At 44.1% G+C, this 27898-nt stretch overlaps 1 protein-coding gene across 1 annotated transcript; it reads right to left on the bottom strand.

Annotated features, from left to right (window-relative positions):
• LOC116979930 (carboxypeptidase B-like) lies at positions 1 to 27888 on the bottom strand. Its single transcript, XM_033031879.1, has 11 exons — positions 27715 to 27888; positions 27543 to 27618; positions 27337 to 27461; positions 27136 to 27238; positions 23381 to 23482; positions 21954 to 22058; positions 21280 to 21390; positions 13036 to 13126; positions 10149 to 10351; positions 5655 to 5739; positions 1 to 953 (listed from the first exon to the last, which is right to left on the bottom strand). The coding sequence occupies exons 1-11, from the start codon at positions 27786 to 27788 to the stop codon at positions 766 to 768; spliced, it is 1263 nt and encodes a 420-aa protein (XP_032887770.1). The 5' UTR covers positions 27789 to 27888; the 3' UTR covers positions 1 to 765.
• Positions 27889 to 27898: the final 10 nt, after the last annotated feature.

Here is a 27898-nt window from a genome sequence, read left to right as displayed (position 1 = left end):
AGGACATTCTTTTAGGAAGGAGATGAGGAGAAATTTCTTTAGTCAGAAGATGGTGAATCTGTGGAATTCTTTGCCACAGAAGCCTATGGAGGGCATCAGTGGGTATTTTTGAAGGCAGAGATAGATAGATTCTTGATTAATACAGGTATCAGATGTTATGGGGAGAAGGCAGGAGAATGGAGTTAGGGGGGAGAGCTCAATCAACCATGATTGTATGGTGGTAGACTTGATGGCCCGAACAGCCTGATTCTGCTCCTATCACTTATGTGCAAGACATATGGACATATCAGAAAGGATTAGAGGTAAATGTGGACAAATGGGCCTAGCTTAGATGGGCCGTTGGTTCCACCAGCAGGAAGCCACAAAGGATAGAGACCAGAGGAGAACCAAGTTATTATAATGCAGACATGGTGCCTGAATGTGCGGTGATAGGAAATATTCAAACAATTTTCAAGGGAATTAGACAAGCACTTAATAACAACAGCTTGCGTCAAAGAAAATTGAGGGTAATTGTATTACTCATTCAAAGAGCTGGCACAGACACTGTGAGCCTAATGTTTTTCTTCTGAACTCTATGATCTGATGAGTACAAGAGGGAAAATTAAACCAAGGCAAATGTTATCCTACTGAACCAGTGTGTCCTTGATACTTTTCAAAGATGCATTAGTCATTTCCTCCAGCAAAATCAAAACTGCTTTTAAATCTAAACCTAAGCTTTAAAGTCACCCAATACCCATCTTTAACTTTGCCCTTTCTTTAAAAAATTTAATATAGGTTGTCAAGAACGTAATGGGTGATATGGTAGACTGCCAACATGGTCTCTTCACATGTTGGCTTGATCTGCGACGCGGGCAATAGGAAGCCATACAGGCCCGTGTCACGGAGTTCAAAGGTAAATGAGTATTTGATGCCAAGATCGTAGGCCCAGTCATCTGAACCCCCAGACGCAAGATCTGATGGGAAAACACAATGATGCTGTTTTAGTACAACATAGTTTCTAAATCTGTCAACTTACCCTTAAACAGGTAAAAATACTTGGGAGCCTACAAGAAACTGCAGATGCTGGAATCCCGAGAGAAACACAAAGTGCTGGAGAAATTTCATTGCCACAGTAGGATGTTTCCCCTAGTGGGAGAGTCTAGGACTAGAGGTCATAGCCTCAGAATTAAATGACGTTCCTTTAAGAAGGAGATGAGAAGGAATTTCTTTAGTCAGAGGGTGGTGAATCTGTGGAATTCATTGCCACAGACGGCTGTGGAGGGCAAGTCAATGGATATTTTTAAGGTGGAGACTGACAGATTCTTGATTAGTACGGGTGTCAGGGGTTAATGCATTTTTTTTTCTCCAATATCATTAACAACAACACTAATAAGGCAAAAACCCTATTTGCAACTGTTGACAGACTGACCAACCCCCCAACACAAATACCACCTGAACTCCATTCCATGCAGAAATGCAATGAGTTTGCATTATTTTATACAGAAAAAATTGAAGGCATCAGACGTGCCATCAATATCACCGCTTCAAATAAAAATGTTGGATCACCACCCTATTTAGGCAAAGGTAATGTGGCAATGATGACATGCTTTAATGTCATAGACTCTAAAACTCTTTTGGAAACGGTGACACAACTAAGGCCATCCACCTGCTGCCTTGATGCTTTACCTACCAACTTCTTTAAGAATGTTTTTGACTGCCTAGCAATAGACATACTGCAAATAGTTAACAGCTCTCTTCAATCAGGCAATTTCCCAAAAGCCTTGAAAACTGCAGTTATTAAACCTCTTTTAAAAAAGCGGAGCCTAGATGCCTCTATTATTAACAATATAGACCAATTTCAAACCTATCTTTCATAAGTAAAATCATTGAGAAACTTGTCCTCCAGCAACTTAATCACTTCCTGGCTTCAACTGGCTGCTACGACAACTTCCAGTCAGGATTTCGACCTCTTCATAGCACCGAGACCGCCCTTATTAAAGTTGTAAACGACATCCGTCTTAACACAGACTCTGGCAAAGTTTCAATATTAATGCTATTAGACCTCAATGCTGCATTCGACACTGTTGATCACTCAATACTTTTGGACAGGTTGGAAAAATGGGTGGGGCTCTCAGGCACAGTCTTAAGTTGGTTCAGGTCATATCTACAAGATAGGAACTATTTTGTTTCCATTGGTGACTTTGTATCAGAACCAACCAACGTGACGTGTGGAGTCCCGCAAGGTTCGATCTTAGGGCCCTCTTTATTCAACATCTACATGCTCCCACTAGGGCAAATCATGCGAAATAATAATATTGACCACCACTGCTATGCCGATGACACTCAAATCTATGTAGCGCTATTACCAAATGACTATCGCCCCATAGATCTGCTGTGCCAGTGCATTGAGCAAGTCAAAGACTGGATGTGCTAAAATTTTCTCCAACTAAATAAGGACAAAACAGAGATAATTGTTTTTGGTGCTAAAAAAGAAAGGCTTAAAGTAACCCAACACCTACACTCTCTGTCCCTGAAAACTTCAAACAAAGCCAGAAATCTTGGGGTCATTATGGATTCAGATTTAAATTTCGAGGCACATCAAATCAGTAACAAAATCGGCCTACTATCACCTCAAAAACGTAGCAAGATTAAGAGGACTCATGTCAGCTCAAGACTTAGAAAAACTTGTACATGCCTTTATTACTAGCAGGCTAGATTATTGCAACTGTCTCCTTACAGGTCTTCCGAAAAAAACTGTCAGGCAGCTACAGCTTGTTCAGAACGCTGTTGCTAGAGTTCTAACAAAGACCAAAAAATTTGAACACATTACACCAATTCTTAAATCCTTACATTGGCTCCCTGTATGTCAGAGAATTGATTTTAAAATCCTGCTGCTCACCTATAAATCACTACATGGTTTAGGACCAAAGTATATCACTGACATGCTTCCACTATATAAGCCTTCTAGACCGCTAAGATCTTCTGAAACCAATCTGTTAGTGATTCCCAGAGTAAATACAAAACATGGAAAAGCAGGATTTAGTTATTATGCAACAAATAGCTGGAATAAACTTCCTGAAGATTTAAGACTTGCCTCAACTTTGACCACTTTTAAAACAAGACTGAAAACTTTTATGTTTACTTTAGCTTTCAGCTAAATCTTAACTACATTGCACTTTTAACTTTTGCACTTTTTATAATGCATTTTTAATTTTGCTTTTCTTTTCTTTTAGTTCTATTTTATTTCATTTTATTATTTCATTTTATTGTATGACATGTTTTTATGTGAAGCACTTTGAGTCTGCCTCGTGTATGAAATGTGCTATATAAATAAAGTTGCCTTGCCTTGCCTTGCCTTGCCTTGCCTATGGGGAGAAGGCAGGAGAATGGGGGTAGAGAGGGAAAGATAGATCAGCCATGATTGAATGGTGGAGTAGACTTGATGGGCCGAATGGCCTAATTCTGCTCCTAGAACTTATGAACTCAGCAGTCAGGCAACAACTGGGGAGGGAAAAGGACAGGTGACGTTTTGGGTCAGAATCCTTCTTCAGGGATCCGGATGCGAAACTTCATCAACCCATTCCCTCCTCTGCTGCTGTGTAACCCACTGAGTTCCTCCAGCAATTTGTGTTTTGAGTGGTTGCCATGTAAGGCTAGGCAGGGGTTAGCAAAGTTATGAGCCGGCCTAATTAACGTATTGGGATGACAATGGTATCAACACTGTTCCATGGTGTATAATTTGGGTGAGTAATCAACAGATGGGGAGATATAAAGTTTCTTCTATTACACCACAGTGGAATTTGTTTCCAACCACTTAGCAAGAGTTACCCAATTCCTGGAGGTTGGAAACAAAATAAAGGCTGTACTTAGCTATACGGTGACTCAGCAGTTAGTGCCACTCACTAACATCTCCAGCAGCCCTGGTTCGATCCTGACCTCTGGTTCTATCTGTAGGAGGTTTGCATGTGCTTCCTCTGACTGCAAGTGTTTCTCTCTGGGAGGCTCAAGTGACCAGTCACTTCCCAAAAATTAGGGAGTTGGTCGGTCAATTGGCCAGCATTGGTGATGGGTGGTAGAAGAATCAGGGAGAGAGCTTGATGGGAATGCAAGAGGGAATAATGGGAATAGTATAGATGAGAGCTATGGAGACATAACTCACAAACAACATGGAAACAAGCCCTCGATCCCACTGAGTTTGCACTGACCATCTACATCCAATCTACAGTTTAGTTTAGTTTAGTTCAGAGATACAGCATGAAAACAGGTCCTTCGGCCCACCAAGGCCATACCAACCAATGATCACCCGTACATTCGTTTTACCCTACACACTAGGGATAATTTACAGAAGCCAACTAACCTACAAATGAGCACGCCTTTGGAATGTGGGAGGAAACCGGAGCACCCAGAGAAAACCCACGGGTCACAGGGAGATCGGTAGTCAGGATCGAACCCAGGTATCTGGTGCTGTGACGCAGCAACTCTACTGCTGCACCACTGTGCCGCCCAACACTGATTCAGTTTATTCCGAATGCAGATTCTTCCACTCAACCACATATTTGGGGCTCTTTACGGTGCCTAATCAACCCAGCAATTGTTAAGTCTCTGGGCCGTGGGAGGAAAGTGGGGGAAACCCTACATTGTTCAAACTCTTCACTTCTCCATCTTCATTTCTCCAACGACTCTACAAACTTCAACATAGAAAGCATCCAATCGGGATGCATCACAACTTGATTTGGCAATGAGGGCACAAATTAAATCAAAGTGAGCCGAGGGTTGTACATTCGGAGGGGATGAGGTTAAAGTAGGTATGGGGTCTGAAGAAGGTCTAAAGATGGAATCTGACCCAAAACATCGCACATCATTTTTCTCCAGAGGTGTTGCCTGACCCATTGAGTTACTCCAGCACTTTGTGTCTATCTTTGTTTTGGCAACTGCTCTGCCCAAGACCGCTAGAAATTGCAGAGAATTGTGGATGAATTAGGCAGCCTCCCTGCACCAAACCCGTCTATATTTCACGTTGCCTTGGGAAAGCAGCCAACAGTCAAGGACCACTTACACTTCAGTCATTCCCTCTTCTCCTTTCTCCCATCGGGCAGACGATACAAAAGCTTAAATGCACGTAACGCCAAATTCAGAAACAGCTTATTCCCCGTTGTAACCTGACCACTGAATGGACCTCTCATAAGCCAAGGGTTTAGTCCCGTCTTCCCAATCTAACTCATTGCTGTTCTTGCACTTTTTTAATCTGCACTTTTTAGCTGCCGCACAGAAATGTTGTAACACTATATTCAACACTCTGTTTATTTTTATCTTTGCACTACCTGTTATACATGTTTAGGAATTGATTGTGCTCATGCATGGTATGATTTGGTTAGATAGTTTTTCACTGCATCTGACAATGAGAGACAAATAGCACGTGAGGTCGTTGGAACCTGGGTCTCTGGCACTGTGAGGCAACTGCTCTACTAAGTGTGTCACCATGTCATCAAGATGCTTAACGGTCAGCGTGGACATAGTGGGCCAAAGGGCCTATTTCCATGCTGCATTGCCTAAAACTTGTAAGGAAACATGGCATTGCCTAATTTACTGCTGTAAATGAGACTCAGTGCAAAACTCTACAACACCAATCCTATTAATGGAATGTTTTCTGCAGACCCAAATAATGGGATGCTTACATATTGTGCTTGCTCCAGGGCCATAGATATATTTAGTGTCATAAAGGCGTCGTAATTTCTCAACCGCATCCCGAGCTAGATCATCCTGAAATAAAATTACCAAGAAACAATGTGATTTTCAGAAATTTCAAATTGAAATGTACGAGTGGATTTAGTTTCATTTAGTTTAGAGATACAGTGCGGAAACAGGCTAGGAAACAGGCATTTTACAAATTAACCTACAAACCTGCACGTCTTTGGAGTGTGGGAGGAAACCAGAGCACCCGGAGAAAACCCACATTGTCAAGGGGAGAATGTACAAATTCCATACAGACAGCACCCATAGTCCGGATCGAACCTAGGTCTCTTGCGCTGTAAGGCAACAACTCTGCCGTTGCACCACCGTGCCGTCTCTTTCTACATTCTCAGCTGGTTGGGCTTTGCTCCACCATAGTGCCTAGAATCTGTCAATACAGGTCAGAAAGAGAACCTCTCTCCTGCACAGCATCTAAACATTCACTTTTGATCTGAATGTGTCTGGTGCGATGATCACTCCAGTGGTTGTGTCAATCAGAATAACATGAAATAACATCCATTGAAACAAAGGCAAACTGTGGGTTAAATTAACGCAACATCTCACAGATTGAGGACAAAGAGTGCTGGAGTAACTCAGCGGGTCTGGCAGCATCTCTGGAGAACGTGGATAGTGAAGTTTCGGTCCCATCCTTTCTTCGGATTGAAGAATATTATCAGAACAATCCCATCAACAACTAGAGAAGGATCCTGAGCTACTATCTACCTCAATAGAGACATTCGGACTATCTTTAATTCAGACTTTATTGAACTTTATCCTGCATTAAAGGTTATTCCCTTTATCATGTATCTGTACACTATGGATGGCTCGATTATAGTCATGTATAGTCTTTCCGCTGACTGGCTAGCACACAACAAAAAACTTTTCACTGCACCTTGGTACACATGACAATAAACTAAATTAAACTAGAATGGTCCCCATGAAATGTCACCCATCCATGTTCTCCAGATGTGCTGCCCGACCTGCTGAGTTACTCCAGCATTTTGTGTGTCTTTTCTTTGTAAACTAGCAACTGCAGTTTACAAAGAGACAGCTCACAGATTGTTGCAGGTTTGGATGGGGATTAACAAAACAAAAAACCCAATATAAACAAAATTATGGCATTTTCCTAGATCTCCAGGATCAGAGATACACAAATCTATGAAGGCAGCATAGAAACATAGAAACATAGAAAATAGGTGCAGGAGGAGGTCATTCGACCCTTCGTGCCAGCACCGCCATTCATTGTGATCATGGCTGATCGTCCCCAATGTAGAAACAAGCAATATAGCAGGACAAGATAATAATATACAAGGCAAATTAGACCCTTGAGTTAATAAAATCTGTGAGCAAAAATGTGACTAAGTTCTGGGAAACACTTGATGGTGAACATTTAAAAAAATAGTTGATGTTGGAAATCTGAAATAAAAACAGAAAATGCTGGAAACACTCAACAAGGCAAATAGCATATGTGGTATGAAAAACAGAATGAACAATTCAAGCCCTAGACCCTTCCTCAGGACACATACTAATAATTAGTACTCACTAGCAGTTGTACAGGGCCCTAGTGAGACCACACCAGAAGTATTGTGTGCAGTTTTGGTCTCCAAATTTGAGGAAGGACATTTTTGCTATTGAGGGAGTGCAGCGTAGGTTCATGAGGTTAATTCCCGGGATGGCGGGACTGTCATATGTTGACAGATTGGAGCGGCTGGGCATGTATAGAAGGATGAGAGGGAATCTTATTGAAACATGTAAAATTATTAAGGGATTGGACATGCAGGAAACATGTTCCCGATGTTGGGGGAGTCCAGAACCAGGAGCCACAGTTTAAGAATAAGGCCATTTAGAACGGTGATGAGAAACAACTTTTTCACCCAGAAAGTTGTGAATATGGGGAATTCTCTGCCTCAGAAGGCAGTGGAGGCCAATTCTCTGGATGCTTTCAAGAGAGAGTTTGTTAGAGCTCTAATGATAGCGGAGTCAGGGGATATGGCGAGAAGGCAGGAACGGGGTACTGATTGTGGATGATCAGCCATGATCATATTGAATGGCGGTGCTGGCTTGAAGGGCCGAATGGCCTATTCCTGCACCTATTGTCTATTGTCTATTTTCTTTTGATTAGAGCTCAGGTCAAATGCTTACCAAATAAGGTTGCTCTTCAGGAAGGATATTAACACATAGGAGAAATTAAGTATATAACATTATGAGAGGCATAGATAAGGTAGAGACAGTCAGAATTTTCCCCCAGAGTGGATATGTCAAAGATTAGAGGACTTAGCTAGAATGTGAAAGGAGCAAAGTTTAAAGGAGACGTGTTGGGCAATTTTCTTTTTGCAGAGAGTGGTATATGCATGGAACACACTACCAGGGATGGTGGTGGAAGATGATTTTTTTATTTTCAGAATACTTTACAGATATTGTATGCCAAACTTTTGGTATTCAGAAAACTTTACAGACCACCAGGGGTGCCGCATGATTGGCAGCCCCACCAACAGTCTGTATGTTTTTTCGTCTTTTTTTCATTTCTAGTGTGTGTTAAAAGTTTGTGTAAATGGTCTTCGATTTGATTTATGTGGGGGGGCGGGGGAAACTTTTTTTCAGTTTCTTACCTTGCGGGAGATGTGATTGTTTTCCGGGTTGTATTTCCGGTGGCTCTGCAGCCTACCATCGATGGAGCTGGAGGCCTCCTTGGACTGACCTTGGGCTGGGCTGCCTGGGATCACTCCAACCGCAGCCTGCAGACTTTACCGCTACGGGAGTCAAGATCGTCCCGTCAACGGAAGGCTCGAGGCCCCTGACCGCGGGAGAGCAATGAAGGAAAGCGATTTGAACTTTTTTTTCGCCTTCCATCACAGTGAGGAATGTGGGGGAGTCACTGTGATGGATGTTTATGTTAAAAAGTTTTTTTTGTGTTCCGTTGATTTTTATTTGTATGACTGACTTGGCAAATGAAATTCCTCGTATGTTGCAAAACATACTTGGCTAATAAAGTATTATTGTGATTGTGATTTAATTATCTAGATTAAGTTGCATTGAAGATGGTTCAAATGTAAATTGAATATGTATTAAAAAGAAAGGTTGGCATGGTCGTGGTAACAGAGCTGGCAGGTGGGACAACTTGGTAACTCTGACAAAATGTAGACAGATATATAGTTTAGTTTAGTTTAGTTTAGTTTAGTTTAGTTTGGAGATACAGTATGGAAACAGGCCGTTCGGCCCACCGAGTCCGTGCCAGCCATCAGTTCACACTAGTTTATATGTTATTCCACTTTTGCACCCTTTCCCTACATATTAGATGCAATTTACAGAGAGGCAATTAATCAGTACATTTGATTGTAACTTCAACTCCTCAACTGCACCTCTTTCCAATGAACTGGATGTGGAGAGAATGTTTCCACTAGCGGGAGAGTCTAGGACCAGAGGGCACAGCCTCAGAATAAAAGGACGTACCTTTGGAAAGGAGATGACGAGGAATTTATATGGTCACAGGTCAGTGAATCTCTTGAATTCATTGCCACAGATGGCTGTGGAGGCCAAGTCAATGGATATTTTTAAGGCGGAGGTTGACAGGTTCTTGATTAGTAAGGGTGTCAGGGTTTTGGGGAGAAGACTGGAGAATTGGGTTGAGAGGGAAAGAGAGATCAGCATGATTGAATGGCAGAGTAGACTGGATGAGCTGAATGGCCTAATTCTGCTCCTATAACTTATGAACTTTCACAACATCAAGAATCTATCTACACTTAAAAAATATTCAAAGTCTCTCTTCCACCACTCGTTGAGTTCCAAACTGTAGGGCGAGAAACATTCTACTCCATTGTGGATGGGGCCCCCCTTTTGTCTTAAACTATGACTCCTTGTTCTATATTTTAAATAAATCAAAGAATGGCTATAACCGAGCATCTGAAATAAAACCAGAAAATGCTGGAAACCCTCGGAAGTCAGGCAGCATCTGTGGAAAGGGGAAAAGAGTCAATGTTTCAATGGCAATGAGTCAATATTTCAAAGGCTCTTTGCCAGAACTGGGAATGAGAGAAAAACAAAGTTGTTTTCAGTCACATATCGTGTGAGGGAGAGATGGATCGGACAAAGGGAATCTCTGATAGGGTGTGGCGGGAATTGTCATGGGGATAAGATATTGATGATGATGATGATGATGATGATACTTTATTGTCTTTAAATCATATGATATCATCTGATATGTAAAGTTTCATCTGACACTGATATTTTATTGAATCCTCATTGATAGGCCAATGAGGGGAAGTTAAAAAAAAACCCAGACAAAAGAAAATTAGTTCTAATTACAGAGCTGACCATTTACTATTTTTGTCTTGGTTCTAAATGATGCCTTAATGAATCGGGCATGTTTTTCAAATAAACTATTAATTTCTATATAGGCCTTAAATTTGTTACTAATTCATTTGGAACAGACGGTAACTTACCAGCTCTTTGTGATGAAATGGAAGAGATAAGTTATAGGAGTATGGATACAAGAGGAGCTGTGAGAATGAGTGGATGGTGAGATATGCCTTGATGATCGAACTATGGTTACGGATGAAGTCTGCAACAGCTTTGACTTCTTTTTCGGATTCTGCATGCGATCCACAGTAAACGGCTGAGCATGGATTTCTTGAGGCACCCGAGGCTGTGGGTGAGATAAGTCATCATTATAGAGTCATAGATTCATACATAGTAGGAAGCAGGCTCTTCAGCCCATCTAGTTTGCACTGGCCATTAGGTATCCATTTACACCAATCGCTATTTTATTCCCACCACATTCCCATCTGAGATTCTGTCACTTGTCTATACACTAGGGTGAATTTATAGCAGACCTTTATCCTCTATCTGTACAGATATGGCCTGATTGTAATCATGTATCGTCTTTCCGCTGACTGGATCGCACGTTTTTCACTGTATCTCAGTATGCATGACAATAAACCAACTTGACAAAATTAAACTAAACTAAACTAAACTATAAACCTATCAGCCTGCACATCTTGGAGATGCCAGAGGAAACGGGAGCACTCAAAGGAAACTCACTGAATCATAGAGAGATCATGCAAACTCCACACAAACAACTCAAGAGGTCAAACTAGTATTCAGATTGTTGAAGATGTGAGGCAGCAACTCTACTGGGATATTTAATTCCTTCCTTCTTCTCGGGAATATCATCTATACTTTAAATAAAGTGTGGGTCACAGCGAAAAGCCTGACTCTACTAAATGCCAGAGATAGACACAAAAAGCTGGAGTAACTCAGTGGGACAGGCAGCATCTCTGGAGAGAAGGGATGGGTGACGTTTCAGGTCGAGTCCCTTCTTCCTCAGACTCCTATACATTTCTATTAAATCCCATGCCCTTATTCCCAGCTCCATATGTTGAGATTCACTTAGGGTGTCCTTTCTTCAAAAGTTTTTTCAAAGGTTTCTTCCTTCAAGAGATGTGCCTATCTGAAAGCTTCTTAAAGACCAATATTGTAATTGCTTCCACCACCACCCCAGGCACCCACCTACATGAAAAAAATTGCTGCACACATCTTCTTTAAACTTTTTTCCCTCGCACCTTCGAGCTATGGTTCCTAGTCTCTGACATTTAAACTGCACACAACTCTCCAAACACTCTTGAGTCTGAAGAAGGTCCTGACCAAACACTTTGCTTGTACATTCCATCCACAGAAGCTGACTGACCCACCGAGTTATTCCAGCACTTTGTGCTTTACTCAAGAATGGTAGTTTGTTAGATGGTAGTTTGGTAGGTGATAGTAGAAGGTACAGGATACTGAGTTGGATGATCAACCATGATCATATTGAATGGCAGTGCAGGCTCGAAGGGCCGAATGGCCTACGCCTGCACCTATTTCTATGTTTCTATGTTTCTTGCACCAGCAGTGGCTGCCTCGCCAACAGTCTGTCTGTCCTTTCTTCTTTTTTGGTAATTTTAGTTTGAGTTAAGAAGTAGGCTTTAGTGTTCCCAATGCCCCTGTCCCACTTAGGAAATCTGAACGGAAACCTCTGGAGACTTTGCGCCCCACCCAAGATTTCCGTGCGGTTCCCGGAGGTTGCAGGTGATTGCCGGAGGATGCAGGTAGTGGAAGCAGGTAGGGAGACTGACAAAAACCTCCGGGAACCGCACGGAAACCTTAAGTGGGCCGCAAAGTCTCCAGAAGTTTCCGTTCAGGTTTCCTAAGTGGGACAGTGGCATTAGTTTATTTTACGTGGGGGGTGGGGGTTAGGGGAAACTTTTTTTCAATCTCTTACCTCAACGGAGATACGTTTTTTTTCCGTTTCGTATCTCCGTCCCGTCTGCGGCCTAACATCGTGGAGTTGGCGGTCTTTCATGGAGACTGACCCGGCGCTCCAAACCGCAGGAGTCTGCGGGACTTTAACATCACAGAGCTTGCGATCCGTTTGCCGGGGATCGAAGCACCAACCATCGGGCCTGTGGACTTGAACATCGTGAACCCCACGTTCCCTGGTAAGAAGAGGCCAACTCGGGAGCTCCATGCCGCGGAGAGAGTTTCAACCGCCATGACGCGAGCTTTTCGATCACCCCGACAGGGGCTTCGATCGTCAGCTGCGGGGGCTTTGATCACCCCGACTGCGGATGGTTTGACTGCCCCGACCGTGGGAGAAGAAGAGGAAGAAGTTTGAACTTTACTGCCTTCTATCAGTGAGGAATGTGGAATCCACTGTGATGGATGTTTATATTTACTTTTATGTGGTTGTGTGCTTTTGCTTTTCACTTAATATGGCTGTATGCTAACTTAAATTTCACTGTCCCTTAATTGGTACATGTGACTATAAACTGACCTTGAAATCTTGAAATGTTGAAATGACCTGAGTCCAACCCATCCAGGGTGGCAAGGTGTCGCAGCGGTAGAGTTGCTGCCTTGAGGCTCCAGAGACCCGGGTTCGATCCTGACTACGGATGCTATCTGTACGGAGTTTGTACATTCTCCCTGCGTGAGGTTTCTCCGGGTGCTCTGATTTCCTACCACACTCCAAAAATGTACAGGTTTGTAGGTTAATTGGCTTCGGTAAAATTGTAATTTGTCCCTAGAATAGGGCTGAGGTGCGGGGATCGCTGGTCAGTTTGGACTCAGTGGGCCAAATGGGCTGTTACCGCACTGTATCTCTCAACTAAACTGAACTCAACTAAACCATGTTTGGATCATCAATTAGTGTCAAGACTGAAGCAAAAGGAAGGAACATGCTATGGTTCCTTGGCACCAACCATCATCGCTTTCCACAAGGGCAAATATTTAGAACATTCCTAATTTAAATTCCCCACCCCTCACACGGCAGATCTCTGTTAAAAAGCATTAACTCACTGCACCACTTGGCATCAAAGTTTCGGTTGGGGTCAGTTCCCACACAGCTACTGTTAGAGTTATTGGACCGTGTCTTCCTCCAAAATCGATGCTACGCACAAATATGCACAGGCACAGTCGGATTAAATATCGGGCAGTTATTACACCATAGGTACAATTTATGCAAACATTTAATTATGTTCTGCTATTTCACTCCAGTGCAATAATTATGATTTAATAGTTGCAGCAACTTGGCATATTATCATTTGATATCCAATCTCTGGAATAGTGTGCGCTGAGCTTTGGAATTGCTTTGCTGAGGTTATTGCCCTGCCACCACTATCCCTGCCTCGAAACTCATTTTTAAAGCCTTTCTCTCTCAGCAAGCTTGTTGGCATCCTGCCCTAACATTTCCTGTGAAGCCTGCTGCTAAATTTCATCTAATCACACCCCTGTGAATTCTCCTGGAAGGCTTTACTAGGTTAGGGATTATACGTCAATGGAAATTGATGATGTTCTGAGAAAAAGGATAGTGTGATTAACTCTATTCAACTAGGACGACACGGAAGCGCAGCAGTAGTTGCTGCCTTACAGCGCTCACAGCGCCAGAGACCCGGGTTCGATCCCGACTACGGATACTGTTTGTACGGAGTTTATACTTTTCTCCACGACCGCGTGGGTTTTCTCCGAGATCTTCGGTTTCCTCCCACACTCCACAGAATACAGGTTTGTAGGTTAATTGGCTTGGTAGGAATGTAAATTGTCCCTCGTGTGTGTAGGGTAATGTTAATGTGCCGGGATTGCTGGTCGGTGCGGGCTTGGTGAACCGAAGGGCCTGCTTCTGCGCTGTATCTCAAAAACAAAACCATCTAAAAAATATAACTCCAACAGATCTGCTCTCTGACAGGGAACAGGGACTATTTTGTTCAGTTTAGTTTAAAGATACAGCGTGGAAACAGGCCCTTTGGCCCACCAAGTCCGTACTGACCAACCATCTCCCATACACTACTTCTATCCTACACTTATAGGGACAATTTTACCGACGCCTACAAACTTGCAATTCTTTGTAATATGGGGGGAAACAAGAGCACCCGGTGAAAACCCACGCTTCACAGGGAGAACATACACACTCCGTACAGACAGTACCCGTAGTCAGGATTGAACCCGGGTCTCTGGCGCTGCAAGGTAGCAATGCTACCGCTGCGCCACTTGACTGAGCAAAATGGTGCTGACAGGCAGAGGTCATGGGCAGAGTTCCCACCATAAGTGCCAGGAAACTTTGTCTTCTGCCATTCTATTCCCACATTGGAATGAAGTGGGAATTTTCCATGTTAAGTCGCACTGATTTAAGTCATTCTTGGAGTCTCTGACTTCAGCACAGTCAGAGTGGCAGGTGAATGAGCTCTGCATGATTCTGCCAGCAGATCCGAGTCATCGATCCATCCGCCTTGAGGGCTTTCTCTTGGCACCGACGTTGTCTCAATATGGAGCCGTTTTGGGATTAATTTATGAGGATCGTTGATGGCTCTGGGCCTGTGCTCGCTGGAGTTAAGAAGGATGAGGAGGAATCCTATTGAAACCTATCGAATAATGAAATACCTATTTGCAGTTGATGTGGAGAGGATGTTTCCACTAGTGGGAGAGTCTAGGACAAGATGGCATAACCTCAGAATAGAAGGACGTGCCTTTAGAATGGATCTGAGGAGGAATTTTGTTTACTTGAGGGTGGTGAATCATTGCCACAGACGACAGTGGAGGCCATGTCTGGGCATTTTTAAAGCGGAGATTGATAGGTTCTTGATTAGTAAGAGCGTCAAATGTTACAGGTAGAAGGAAGGAGAATGGGGTTGAGAGGGAAAAATAGTTCAGCCATGATCGAATGGGAATGCAGACTCAATGGGCTAAATAGCCTAATTCTGCTCCTATCTCAAACAGGAAGTATGTAAATATGCTGTAACCACACAGTGCCATGACTCGGAATTATGATGTAAACACTGATTTCATTACAGCTCATCACTTCATGGAAAGGGCCACATGACTTTGTACTTCCTTTTAATTGGAGGAATAAGTCTCAGCTCCAGGCAGGTTCAACCACTGTGTTCATTCATCACATCCTGAACTATTATTGGACTATCTTTGGTCAGACATTACTGGCTTTACCTTGCAGTAAACATTATTCCCTTATCGTGTATCGTGTACACCCTGAATGGCCCAATTGTAATCAGGTATTGTATCTCTGCTGGCTGGTTAGCATGCAACAAAAGCTTTTCACTGTACATCGGTACACGTGACAATAAACTAAAGTGAACTGAAACTGAACTGAACACGCTTGTGAGATATTGTGAGAGCTTGTGAGTTATTGGTGGAAGGAACACTTTTCAAGACACCAGGCTCACATTTCTTTATGACGCAGAAGAAAGCCGTTTGGCCCATTGACTCTATGCTGGCCCTCATGTCAATCCCATCCGTCCCAGCTCCCCAATTTATTTCCCAGCAATTTCTTCTCTCTCTAACATCTCATCAGCTTCCCCCAATGGTTTAATGTGGTGGGCAATGTGAAGTCTTGTAGTTCTCCAGTAGTGGGAATATACTCATTAGGGAGTTTGAAAGCTGAATACCTGCAAAACCAGGTTAAAGAAAAGCTTCACTTAAAGACACCTTTAGAGTGTATATAACAGTGAGTGTACCTTTAAGAATTGTCTATTCTGAGATATGACAGCATACATTGTTGTACCAGTTATCAACAATCACAATCTATTAAATAAGATGTTCTGTTGATAACTGTACCCTCATCATTTGCCTATGCAAGCAACAATGCAAAATATATTACAACACCACAACAGATGAACAGAAGCCATTCTCATGACTTAGCACCAAGGGAATGTAGAATAAACTGAACCTGCTGACACATTACCCATCCTTTCAACTCCCTCCTTACTCTTACTCACTCAGGCACCCACCCACCACAATATATTCCCTAACCCCACTATTATCACTCAGGCAGCTGAACAGTCCTCTCATAGGCTAGAATCGAGAAAGAAAAGCTGTAGAAATCTTGAATCTTAGTTTATTAGTTTAATTTAGTTTAGAGATACAGCGTGGAAACTGGCCCTTCGGCCCATCGAGTACGCACTGAGCAGCGTTCACCGCACAGTAACACTATCCTACACACACTACGGACAAATTACAATCTATACCAAACCTACAAACCTGCACGTCTTTGGAGAGTGGGAGGAAACCGAAGATCTCGGAGAAAAACCACACGGTCACGGGGAGAATGTACAAATTCCATACAAGCAGCACCCATAGTCGGGATCAAACCTGTGTCTCTGGCGCTGTCAGCGCTGTAAGGCAGCAACTCTACTGCTGCGCCATGGTGCCACCCTAATCTATTTGAAAATATTCAACCTAGCTGGATATGGTATAAAATGCAAAATTCTGAAGAAGGTATCTGACACAATAACGTAAAATGTGAGATGTATTAACTGAAGTAGCATGGCCTGCGGAGTATTTCCAGCATACTCTGTTTATCCTTAATAAAAACACAAAGAACTGGAGTAACTCGGCAGGTTGGGCAACATTCCCGGAACATGGATAGGTGATATTTCCGGTCAATGGTTCAATGGTGTTTTTATCATCACATGTGAGAAGTGCGAACGCAGTGAAATTATTTTTCATATTAACAGTCCAGTAGAGTATTGCCGTACCCCTGAGCCTGTGTGGAGAACGTTCTTGTAAAGTTTCTTGCTGTACCCCTAAAACACGATTAGTAAGTGTACAGAAATAGTCTACTAAACCCACATGAAAGAGACGCCATGTTTTGGCACCACTTTCAAAATCCACGCTTTGGTTCTCATGAGCGGTGCTTGTTCCAGGCAAGTCCCAGACTGTTGTGGGCCTTCAGTCATCTCATTCCTTGGACGCCACGTTCCTGTCCTCGCCCGTCCACCTTTGTGCCCCGGGGATGCCTCCCGCAGCTGACCAGGCGGAGGGAGGGATGGAAGCAGGTGCGGTAGTTCCCTCTCCTCTCCTACCGGCCCCGCTGCTCGCCCATCACGTCCGTCGTTGCTGGCTCCATCCTGCTCTTCAGGGGCCGGCTTGGCAGGCTCCCCCGCCCAGGCCTGCAGTCCGCCAGGGCCAACGAACAGGGGACTGCCTCACCAGCTTCCTCTTGCAGCCGCAATAAGCCAGGTCTTCCGTTCAGCCAAGGGCTGCGGCCTTCTGGAAGCTTCAGCCTGGGACCCTTCTTTAGACTGATCAATTAATGTAAAGCAGCAATTCTACTTCCTTGTTTCTACATATCAATGAATGTTGCATTGATCTAGCCTCTGTACTGATGGTGTATAATCTGTCCTTCATCTCCGAGACACCAATTATTAGTGTTTATGGTGCATTAGTAATTGTCTTTGGGGAGATGGTGGTGTACCTCCTTCTTGAACTACTGAAGCCCTCCTGGTGAAAGCAGTCCCGCTGCGCTATCAGTAACAATGATGGAGTTTCCAAGTCAGTGTGTGTGACTTGGAGGTGGTGGTGTTATTTTATACCTACTGCATAGTCCGCGGAACCAGGGGGGCTGGGGTGGCTGCAGCCCCCCCCCCACTTTTTTGGCTAGGCAGGTTTCAATGTCTCCGGCATTGTATGAGGCGCTTCTGTGCTCTGAGCAACCTGATCGTGGGTGTTGGAGAGCCGGGCGGAGGGAGGGATGGAAGCAGAAGCAGCGGCGGAAGCAGATGCAGACAGGGAGCTGGGGCTGGCGAGTGTTTGTCGGGCTGGTGAGTCGCTCGCTGCAGCTCCGGCCATGGAGCAGCTTCAGTGAAAGAGGCGTCGGAGGCGTCGGAAACGTTGCGCCGCTGCCGTGAGAGTCTCTGCGCAGAATTCGCCCTGGACGAGGCTGCGGCTCGGTGCATCCTGGAGGACAACCAGTGGCTGCTGGAAGTAGCTGAGTAGACGAGCGAAAGCACTGAGTAGAAGCCGTGGAAGGCACTGGCGTCGATCCCGGGGGGGGGGGGGGGGGGGGGGGGATGGGCGATATATCCCCCCACTTTTTGTGGTTGGGGATGGCCTGTATTATTATCCTCCAGTTTTTGGAGGTCGAACAATAACAAATATAATAATCACCTGCTCCTATCTCTCATGTAGGAGCTACATTATCTTAAAAATACTTAAAACAAAATACATTGAAATCATACCTACAATGCACTAAAACATGAGTTTAATACATCAAATTTCAAAATGTCCCTACCATGGGAGGGGGGTCAACCCCTCCCACACCCTTCCTCCACTCAGTCTCTCCACTCCCTCGCCAGGTACCCCCACGGCCAGTGATAAGTGATCGCCCCGCCCCCCCCCCCCCCCCACCCCCCCCCCCACCCCCACCCCCACCACTTTCAAAGATGCTCCGCGGCCCCTGTTCTGAGCTTTATCTTTGCTGTGAAATGTGTGCCACAATGTTGGGAAATTGAATTAAGCCCGATTGTATTCACTACGCCCAAAATATCAATGTATCACATATCCATGTCTCAGCCAAAACACAGCTGAACCAGTTTACAGAGAATGGAGCATAGGAAACAAGCCAGAGAATTAACAAAGGCCCTATCGCTTGCTACATAGATAGGAGTGTCACGGACGTACAGAAATGACCACGTTCACTGACAAGGTGGGATCAGAAACTAAAGTCCAAAAATACGACACCACATAAGTAGGTAGAAAAAAATGCTGGGGAATTTCAGCGGGTGAGACAGCATCAATGGAGCAAAGGAATGCAGTTCTTTCTTCAACATGAGTAGGTAGCGTGGTAAAAATAGGTATTCAGTATGTTTGCCTTCTTCGGGGAATGGAATATTAAAGTCAGGATGTCATGTTACAACTTTATAGGAGCTAAAGAAGGGTGTCGACCCAAAACGTCACCTATTCCTTTTCTCCAGAGATGCTGCCTGACCCGCTGAGTTATTCCAGCACTCTGTTTCCGTCTGCAGCTTTCTAGGAGTTTGGTTAGGCCACATTGGAGTTTTGTGTGCAGTTCCGATCACCCTATTACAAGAAGGATGTGGAGGCTTTGGAGGGGGCGTAAAAGAGGATTACTAGAACGATTTGTGGATTAGAGGGCATTAGCTATACGGAAAGGTTGGACAAACGTGGATTGGTTTCTCCAGCTTAGGAGGCCGATGGGATACCTGATAGGAGTATATAAAACATCTAAACCAAGTCACATCAGAACTCAATCTCACTTTATATATAAAATTACGTGAGGTTTAGATAGAGTAGATGGTCACAAGCTTTTTTCCAGGTTGGAATTGTCAAAGGCGTAGCATTAAGATGAAAGGAGCAAAGTTTAAAGTAGATGTACAGGGCAAGCTTGTTGACACAGAGTTTGGTGTTTGCCTGGAACATGCTGCAAGGGACAGAGATAGGGGCAGATACGATAGTGGCATGAAAGAGGCTTTTAGATAGGTGCGCGGAATTGCAGGAATGATGGATATGGATCACATACTGGCAGAGGAGATTAGTTTAACATGACATCATATTCGGCACCGAGATTGTGGACTGAAGGGCCTATTCCTGTGCTGTGCTGTTTTATGTTCCATGGTCAATGGGTTGTTAAGGGTTGCAACGAGCCCACTTTGGTTCCGGGCAGTGATGTTCGGGAAGATGGGATGTGGGGTCCTGGAGTCAGTGGCTGGGAAAGCCTCCAGCCTTTGAGGCTTCAGACTTCCCATTGTATATTTGGAGATACAGCTTCTTTCCATCCGGAAACTGAAGCCATAAGAAAAAACAGGTTTCAGCAATCTAAAGCAAAAGCAGAGCATGGTCACTCAGCAGGCCAGGCAGCATATTTGGAGAGAGAAATGGAGTTGATATTTCAGGTCAAAGACCCTTCAGAAAACTGATTCAGAAATCTGGTTCAGGGTCCATTTCCTTCCCCAGAGATGCACCATAGAAAGCACACTGTTGGGTTCCACCACAGCATGGTTTGGAAATAGCTCTTCCCAAGACCACAAGAAATTGCAGACTTTTGGATGTAGCCCAGTCCATCACGCAGATCAGACTTCCCACCATTAACTCAATCTACACTTCACTTTGCCTCAGAAAAGTAGACAACATAATCAAAGACTTGTCCCTGTCCCACCCTGGTCATTCTTTCTCCACCCTGCTCCCGTCCAGCGGAGGGTACAGAGGCTTGAAAGTGCGCACAACCAGACTCAGGAACCGCTTCTTCCCTTCCGCTATCAGGCTGCTGAACGGTCCTTCCATCAGCTAGGGTATTGTTCAATATACCTCTACCCCTTTGCGGACATTTGGCTTTGTCTATGAAACTGATGCTCTACAATGTTGAGAACTATATTCTGCACCCTGTACCTTCCCCTTTGCGCTATCTATTCGAGTTTGGGTGAACTTGATTGTATTTATGTATGGTATATCTGCTCGGTTTGGAAAGTGTGCAAAACAAAGCTTTCAGCTGTACACATGACAATAATAAAATTAAACCTACGATGTTGCCTGATCTGCCGAATTTATGAAGTCAGAGGAAGGGGTGTAGGTGGAAGGGGAACAGAGGAAGGAGAAAGGGAGAAGTGGATGCACATCCAGGTGGGGGTATGGAGAAACAAGCGAGGAACAAGGCATGGGGGGGAGTGAGGGAAGTGGAGGGGTTGTAGGCTAGTTTGATGAGTTTATTGGTCAGCATGAACAAGTTGGGCTGAAGGGCCTCTATAAATTGCCTAAACTGTAAAGTCTGAAGAAGGGTCTTGACCCAAAACGTCGTTTATTCCTTCTCTCCATAGATGCTGCCTCACTCGCTGAGTTTCTCCAGCAATTTTTGTCTACTTTGAACTGTAAAGGGAATGGATGAGAAATTGGGATAACTAAAACCCAATATGAACGGGTGATCGAAGGTTGGACCGAAAGGCTTGTTTCTATGCTGTACCTCTAAACTAAACTAAATTGGATGATGCCGGATATACACAATTTTCCTTAGGGTATACTTTTCACTGCATGAATTGTGACATAAGCCAGCTGCGAACTCTGCGTCTGGGTACCATACTTGTACATGGATGAATAAACTATTGAGCATAGCAAGTTGAGTTTTAATGGACAATGTGTTTGGTTGGTGTGGAGGATAACAGGACTATAACAGAGTAGGAATGGAAGGTCGGGTTGAGTTAAGACCAGACAGATAAATTATTTAGGCTGAGTAGATAGCAGGAGAACCAAGTGAATGCCCAGGCAACAGAAACTATGTATACAATGCTTTACAATAATGCTTACCGTAGTCCAGCTGTAGATGTAACCATCCACATTTACAACAGGAACAACCAGGAAATCCAATTGATTGAAAAGTGTAGTTATCAGGGGAATAGAATTGTAGCTTCCAACAACCTAAAACATATAAAATACTTTATAATGAACTCTCTCTCCCTGCTTCCCCCTCCCCCCACAATTAGTCTGAAGAGGGGACCTGACCCGAAATGTCAGCTTTCCATGTTCTTCAGAGATGCTGCCTGACCCGCTGAGTTACCCCAGTTTGTGTCTTTTATGTGTAAAATGTATTTCCTTGTCTCTAACTTAGTTTAGTTTACAAACAGGCCCTTTCGCCCATCGAGTCCGCGGTGACTAACGATCCCCGTACATTAACACTATCCTACACAGTAAGTACAATTTACAATCTTTACCAAAGCCAATTAGCCTACAAACCTGTACGCCTTTGGAGTGTGGGAGGAAACTGGAGCACCCGGGGAAAACCCATGTGGTCACGGGGAGAACGTACAAACTCCATACAGACACCACCCGTAGTCAGGATCAAACCCGGGTCTCTGGCGCTGTAAGGCAGCAACCCTACCATGCCAAACTACCATCTATTCACATTGAATTAAACCTGGGTATGTTTCTCAAGGCCTAGAAGAATGAGAAATGCAAAATAAAAACTCCACAACCCCACTGACCTCCTTCAGGAACCACTGGCAAAAGGCTGGGGAAATCCACTCCCTGGCATGCATTCCACAGTCCATGAAGATGGCAGGCTTCTCTGCACCTGTTCTGTTGCCGACCTTTAAGAAAGGATTGGAACATACAGTCTAATTGCAAGGCTGCGTCATCAAGTGAAATCATTGCATCCATTCGAGCTTTTGGAAAATGCAAAACAATTAAAACTGCAGATGCCTGAATCTGAAGCAAGATCCGATAATAAATGCGGATCAATTCAGCCATTCATGCAGTACAAGTGGAAAGCGTAAGCAATGATCAAGAAGGCTTTCGGCACATTGGCCTTCATCAGACAGAGTATTGAGTATAGAAGTTGGGAGGTCATGTTGCAGTTGAACAAGAAATAGGTGAGGCCACTTTTAGAGTATTGTGTTCCCATGTTATAGGAAATATGCTGGAATGAGTGCAAAGAACATTTATGAGGACGTTGCCAGGACTCAAGGGCGGGAGCTATAGAGAGAGGTTGAGGAGGCTAGGGCTTTATTCCATGGAGCGCAGGAGGATGAGGAGTGATCTTATTGAGGTGTATAAGATCATGAGCGGAATAGTCTTTTACCCAGAGTAGTGGAATCAAAAAACAGAGGATATAGATTTAAGATGAGGGGGAAAAGATTTAATTGGAACCTGAGGGGCAACTTTTTTACACAAAGGGTGGTGTGTATATTGAACGAGCTGTCAGAGGAGATAGTTGAGGCAGGTAATATCACAACGTTTCGAAAACATTTGGATGGGTACATGTATTGGACAGGTTTAGAGGGACATGGGCCAAACGCAGGCAGGTGGGACCTGTGTAGATGGGGCATGTTGGTCGGCCTGGGCAGGTTGGGCTGTAGGGTGTGTTTCCGTGCTGTATGACCACAACTTAGATGGTCAGCATGGATGGGTTGAGCCAATGGGCCCGTTTCCATGTTGTATGACTCTGATTCCAGTTAATGTTTTGGGTTGGGCACTCATTTTCAGAACTGAGGGAAGAGTGGAGGGGCAGCAGCCTGGCCCCCAGTGGCGTGACTGGCTGTTCCTCCAGTATTTCCATTTTTATTTTAGAAAATGCAGGTCTGGATTTGAACCAGGCGCAAATTCTGTCTGATCGGACTTTACTGGACTTTACCTCGCACTAAACTGTATTCATGTTATTCCCTTTATCATGTATTTGTAGACTGGGGATGGCTCAATTGTAATCAATGTATACTCTTTCCACTGACTGGTTAGCATGCAACAAAAGCTTTTCACTAATCTCGGTACACGTGACAATAAACTAAACTCAAACTCAACTCACCATCTTTAAAATTAAACCACAGGGGTTTGGCTACAAATTAACAGGATGGAACCGAGCGAGCAGAAGCCTCCACCTCAGAGAAATATCGTCTGATAATAAAAATGATCTTACCCACAGCAGGTAAATACTTCTTCCCTCATAGGTCTTTCCAATCTCCATCCGAGAAACTAGGTCTGGGTTTTCCTCTGCTATTCTGGCAGTCCAGGATTCAATCTACAATCAATTATCAAACAAAATTATCATTACCCTGGATATATTTTATTATTTTAAATGTGTCAGCCTGACAGTAAAAGGATTTGTGAAAATGTGGTGTCCATTACATCTGAAGAAGGGTCTCGACCCGAAATGTCACCCACTCCTTTTCTCCAGAGATGCTGTCTGACCCACTGAGTTAGACATTTCCAGCATTTTGTGTCTATCTACAGTGTAAACCGGCATCTGCAGTCCCTTCCTATTCAAGACTATTATAGTTGTGCACATTGATGTGAATGGGTGATCGATGGCTGGCGTGGGTTCGGTGGGCCAAAGGGCCCGTTTCCATTCTGTATCTCTAAGCTAAGCTAAACTAAACATGAGGCAAAGAGTCAAGCGGAGATGATTTAGCCCTTGTGTCGTTCATTGGGATTGTCACTGATCTTCTACCTCAGTACTACTTTATTCCATTGTCAGTACATCCCTTGATCCCCAGAACATCAAATACCTTTGCCTTCAGTGTACCCACTGAGTGAGTCCCCTTGGTCTTCATCTGGACTGAAATAGTAGATAGCCGGTATGGATTTGTAAGAATTGATTTTCCATGCAACCCCTTCTCTTTCCAGTCATCCATATGACCTAGTTTCCTCTTCTCCTCCCCCACCTACCATATCTGTGCATTGCCTACACACAGCTCCCACTGCCTCCCTTCTCCTCTGACGCCACTATTCCCACTGGACCACCATTCATCCCTTTATTTCTTATTGGATGTCATGATCTTACAGCCCTCTGTTGTTCATATGTTCATGTTGCAGGAGCAGAAATAAGCCATTCGGCCCATCAATTCTACTCCACCGTTCAATCATGGCTGGTCTATCTTTCTCTCTCAACCCCATTCTCCTGCCTTCACCCCACAACCCCTGACACATCCCCACCAAGCCTCTGTCGATTTTTCCACCTTTCCCCTCCCAACACCCACCAAACTGCCAATCAACATTTCACCGATCTCTAGCCAGCTCTTGGCCCACCCCTCCCCACTTCACCTCTTTATCCTGGCTATCTCCCTTATACCTTTTCAGTCCAGATGAAGGGCTTGACTCGAAATGTCGACTGTCCATTTCCCTCCATGGATGAGGCCCAACCTGCCGAGTTGCTCCAGCAGACACAAGCAGACAGGGTAGAGTTACCGCCTTATAACGCCGGAGACCTAGGTTCAATCCTGACTATGGGTGCTGTCTGTACAGAGTTTGTATGTACTCCCTGTAACCACGTGGGTTTTCTCCGGGTGCTCTGGTTTCCTCCAACACAAAAGGGACGGATTGCATCTTAACAGGTGGGGGACCAGCATTCTGGCGGGCAGGTTTGCCACTGCTACACGGGCGGTTTTAAATTGTGTGGTTTAAACTGCGTACAGTATTGGTCACCTAATCTGAGGAAAGACGTTCTTGCCATAGAGGGAGTTCAGAGAAGGTTCACCAGACTGATTCCTGGGATGTCAGGACTTTCATATGAAGAAAGACTGGATAGACTTGGCTTGTACTTGTTAGAATTTAGAAGATTGAGGGGGGATCTTATAGAAACTTACAAAATTCTTAGGGGGTTGGACAGGCTAGATGCAGGAAGATTGTTCCCAATGTTGGGGAAGTCCAGAACAAGGGATCACAGTTTAAGGATAAGGGGGAAATCTTTTAGGACCGAGTTGAGAAAAACATTTTTCACACAGAGAGTGGTGAGTCTATGGAATTCTCTGCCACAGAAGGTAGTTGAGGCCAGTTCATTGGCTATATTTAAGAGGGAGTTAGATGTGGCCCTTGTGGCTAAAGGGATCAGGGGAGAAGGCAGGTACGGGATACTGAGTTGGATGATCAGCCATGATCATATTGAATGGCAGTGCAGGCTTGAAGGGCCGAATGGCCTACTCCTGCACCTAATTTCTATGTTTCTATGTAACACTCCAAAGATGTAGAGCTGTGTAGATTAATTGTCTTTGGTAAAAGATTGTAAATTGTCCCTAGTCTGTAGGATAGTGCTAGTGTACGGGGATCACTGGTTGATGCGTACTTGGTGGGCCGAAGGCCCCGTTTATGCGCTGCATCTTTAACCTAAATTGCAGGTGCTGGTTTACAGAAAAAAAGAGACAAAGTCATGGAGTAACTCAACTGCCCAAAGCAGCATCTCTGGAGATTATGGACAGCTGGCGTCTTGGGTCGAGAATTATTGTATTGGGAGGGGAGCGGTGGGGAAGAAAGCTGGAAGAGATGAAGATGGGACAAAGTGCTAAATTCCTCCAGCACCTCACCTGTATCCACATATCACTCGCCAGGCTTTATCCCGCTTCTACCTCTCTTCCAGCTTTCTTTCCCCCTCCCCATCTCAAAAAGTCCCAAGAACTGTCCCAACCTGGAATGTCGCCTCTACATGTTGCCTGGCCGCTGAGGTACTCCAGTACTTTGTGTCTTTTTTTTTGTAAACTAGCATCTTAACAAAAGTTTGTTAATTTTGTCCATTGATAAATGTCCGAACTGATAACTTGGATATTTCCTAAGGGGAGGTGTAATAATAATCTGCTGCACATTAATTTGCTGCCACATTCCTAAAGTTCCAGTTTCATACATGGAATTGCTTGTGAAGGTGTGAATGACACCATATAAATGCTTCTATTTGTTGTTGAATTGTATGCATAGATGGCACGTGAGTCACTTACAGGGAAATGCAGTGATTTATATAAACCATAGTTAACATTAAGACAAAAGTAGCTGTAGGTGCTGGACTTTTGAGCATTACACAAAATGCTGGACGAACTCAAAGTGTCAGGCAGCATCTGTGGAGGGAATGGATGGGCGGGGGACCCTTCTTCAGACTGTTTCACTCAGACATATAATTAGATATAATTTCTAAAATAATACTTGATTATTGACAGCCACTAACGAGGTCAGGAAGGTATTCAGTGTAAATATTTTCCAGCACTTCCTACTAATGGCCATACCTCGTCTGGCAAGTCCTTTTCACAATTAGGCAGTTGAACAGATTTCTAACCAGAGGCAGTAATTGAAGCTCCCGAACAGATTATATCAAATGGTTCAAATGATTCATGAGGCTGAATAGATGTCTCATACGTCCACTCTCTTCTCTCTTAGGGGGCGGCATGGTGGCGCAGCTGGTAGACCTGCCGCCTCACAGCACCAGAGACCCAGGTTCAATCCCAACCTGGGGTGTTGCCCATGCAGAGTTTGCACGTTCTGCCTGTGACTGCGTGGGTTTCCTCCGGGTGCTCCGGTTTCCTCTCGCACTCCAAAGACGTACAGGTTTGTAGGTTGATTGGCTTGGTAAAATTGTAAATTGTTCCGAGTGTGTGTAGGATAATGTTAATGTGCGGGGATCGCTGGTTGGCGCGGACTTGGTGGGGCGAAGGGCTTGTTTCCGCGCTGTATCTCTAAACTAAACTAAATTAAACACGCAGGTTTATAGGTTAATTGGTTTCTGTATATTCCCCCTAGTATGTAGGAAATGGAAGAGACAGTGGCACAACATAGAACTGATTTGTGATGATCAGCATGGACTCGGCCAGCTGAAGAACCTGTTTTTCTACTGTTTCGTTTAAATTAAACTTAACAGTCCGGAACGCTGTTTTACACAATTTGAAATAATACTACTAAAAATAAAATGAATGTTACCTCGTCCCAGCTATGATAAGTTTCATAATTGTAGTGGATATCTCGCGTTGATCTTTGGTCAAACTGGTTCTCAATCAAGATTTGCAAATCTTCAGTTAAAACCCTGCAGAACACAAAGCATTGTATTGTTCCGACAGAAAATAAGGAGGGGAACGAACAATGATAGTATTTGGTGGATGTTTAAAAGTATCTGAAACTGACTCAAATTTCAATGCAATCTTCTCCAGCTCACTTTGCAATTCGGCAACCCAGTCTGCAGGGACCCTAATGTCCACAGTACTGTTTGTAGTCACCAGCTCTGCACAAGCTGGCTTCCAGAAATCAACCTGCATGCACATGAAAGACCCCATTAGTTCTGTAGTTCACCCCCACTCTCTTTAATCTCAGATATAAATACAAAATAATACCTGCTCAGGAAGAGATACATTCCTTAAGAACTGCAGATGCTGTTCATTTTCAGGCTTTAGGCGTAAAACTTTATCCCTTTGGAAACAAAAATGTAAATCTCAGATTGTGTTTGTGGTGGTAAGAATTCTCCGACTCCTACATTTATGCAGTACATCCAGTGATATTTCTTACCGGGAGTAAAATTCAACAGGAACAGCTTCTGAAATTACTGCAACAAAACCCAGGAACAGTAGTCCTTCCATCATGTACCCAGGATTACTGCGGACAGCCGGGTAGATCAGATACTGTTATACCCAAATGCCATCCAGCCCAAACTTCCAACAGGTGATTGTAATGCAAAACTCCCAACAGGTGA

This window comes from Amblyraja radiata, chromosome 13 (genome assembly GCF_010909765.2).
Source record: "Amblyraja radiata isolate CabotCenter1 chromosome 13, sAmbRad1.1.pri, whole genome shotgun sequence".
In the NCBI taxonomy this organism is placed as follows: domain Eukaryota; kingdom Metazoa; phylum Chordata; class Chondrichthyes; order Rajiformes; family Rajidae; genus Amblyraja; species Amblyraja radiata.
The sequence above is the reverse complement of the archived record's forward strand: the minus strand, read 5'-3'. Positions and strand labels throughout refer to the sequence as shown.

What these genes read in the sequence shown, in the direction of transcription:
- LOC116979930 (XM_033031879.1), bottom strand. Translation starts at nt 27,788, where the DNA reads ATGATGGAAGGACTACTGTTCCTGGGTTTTGTTGCAGTAATTTCAGAA. An exon ending in GCCAGTGGTTCCTGAAGGAG is followed by an intron (nt 21,391 to 21,953) that starts GTCAGTGGGGTT and finishes TATATGTTTTAG; the next exon opens with GTTGTTGGAAGCTACAATTC. An exon ending in ACATCTACAGCTGGACTACG is followed by an intron (nt 13,127 to 21,279) that starts GTAAGCATTATT and finishes ATTTGTGCGTAG; the next exon opens with CATCGATTTTGGAGGAAGAC.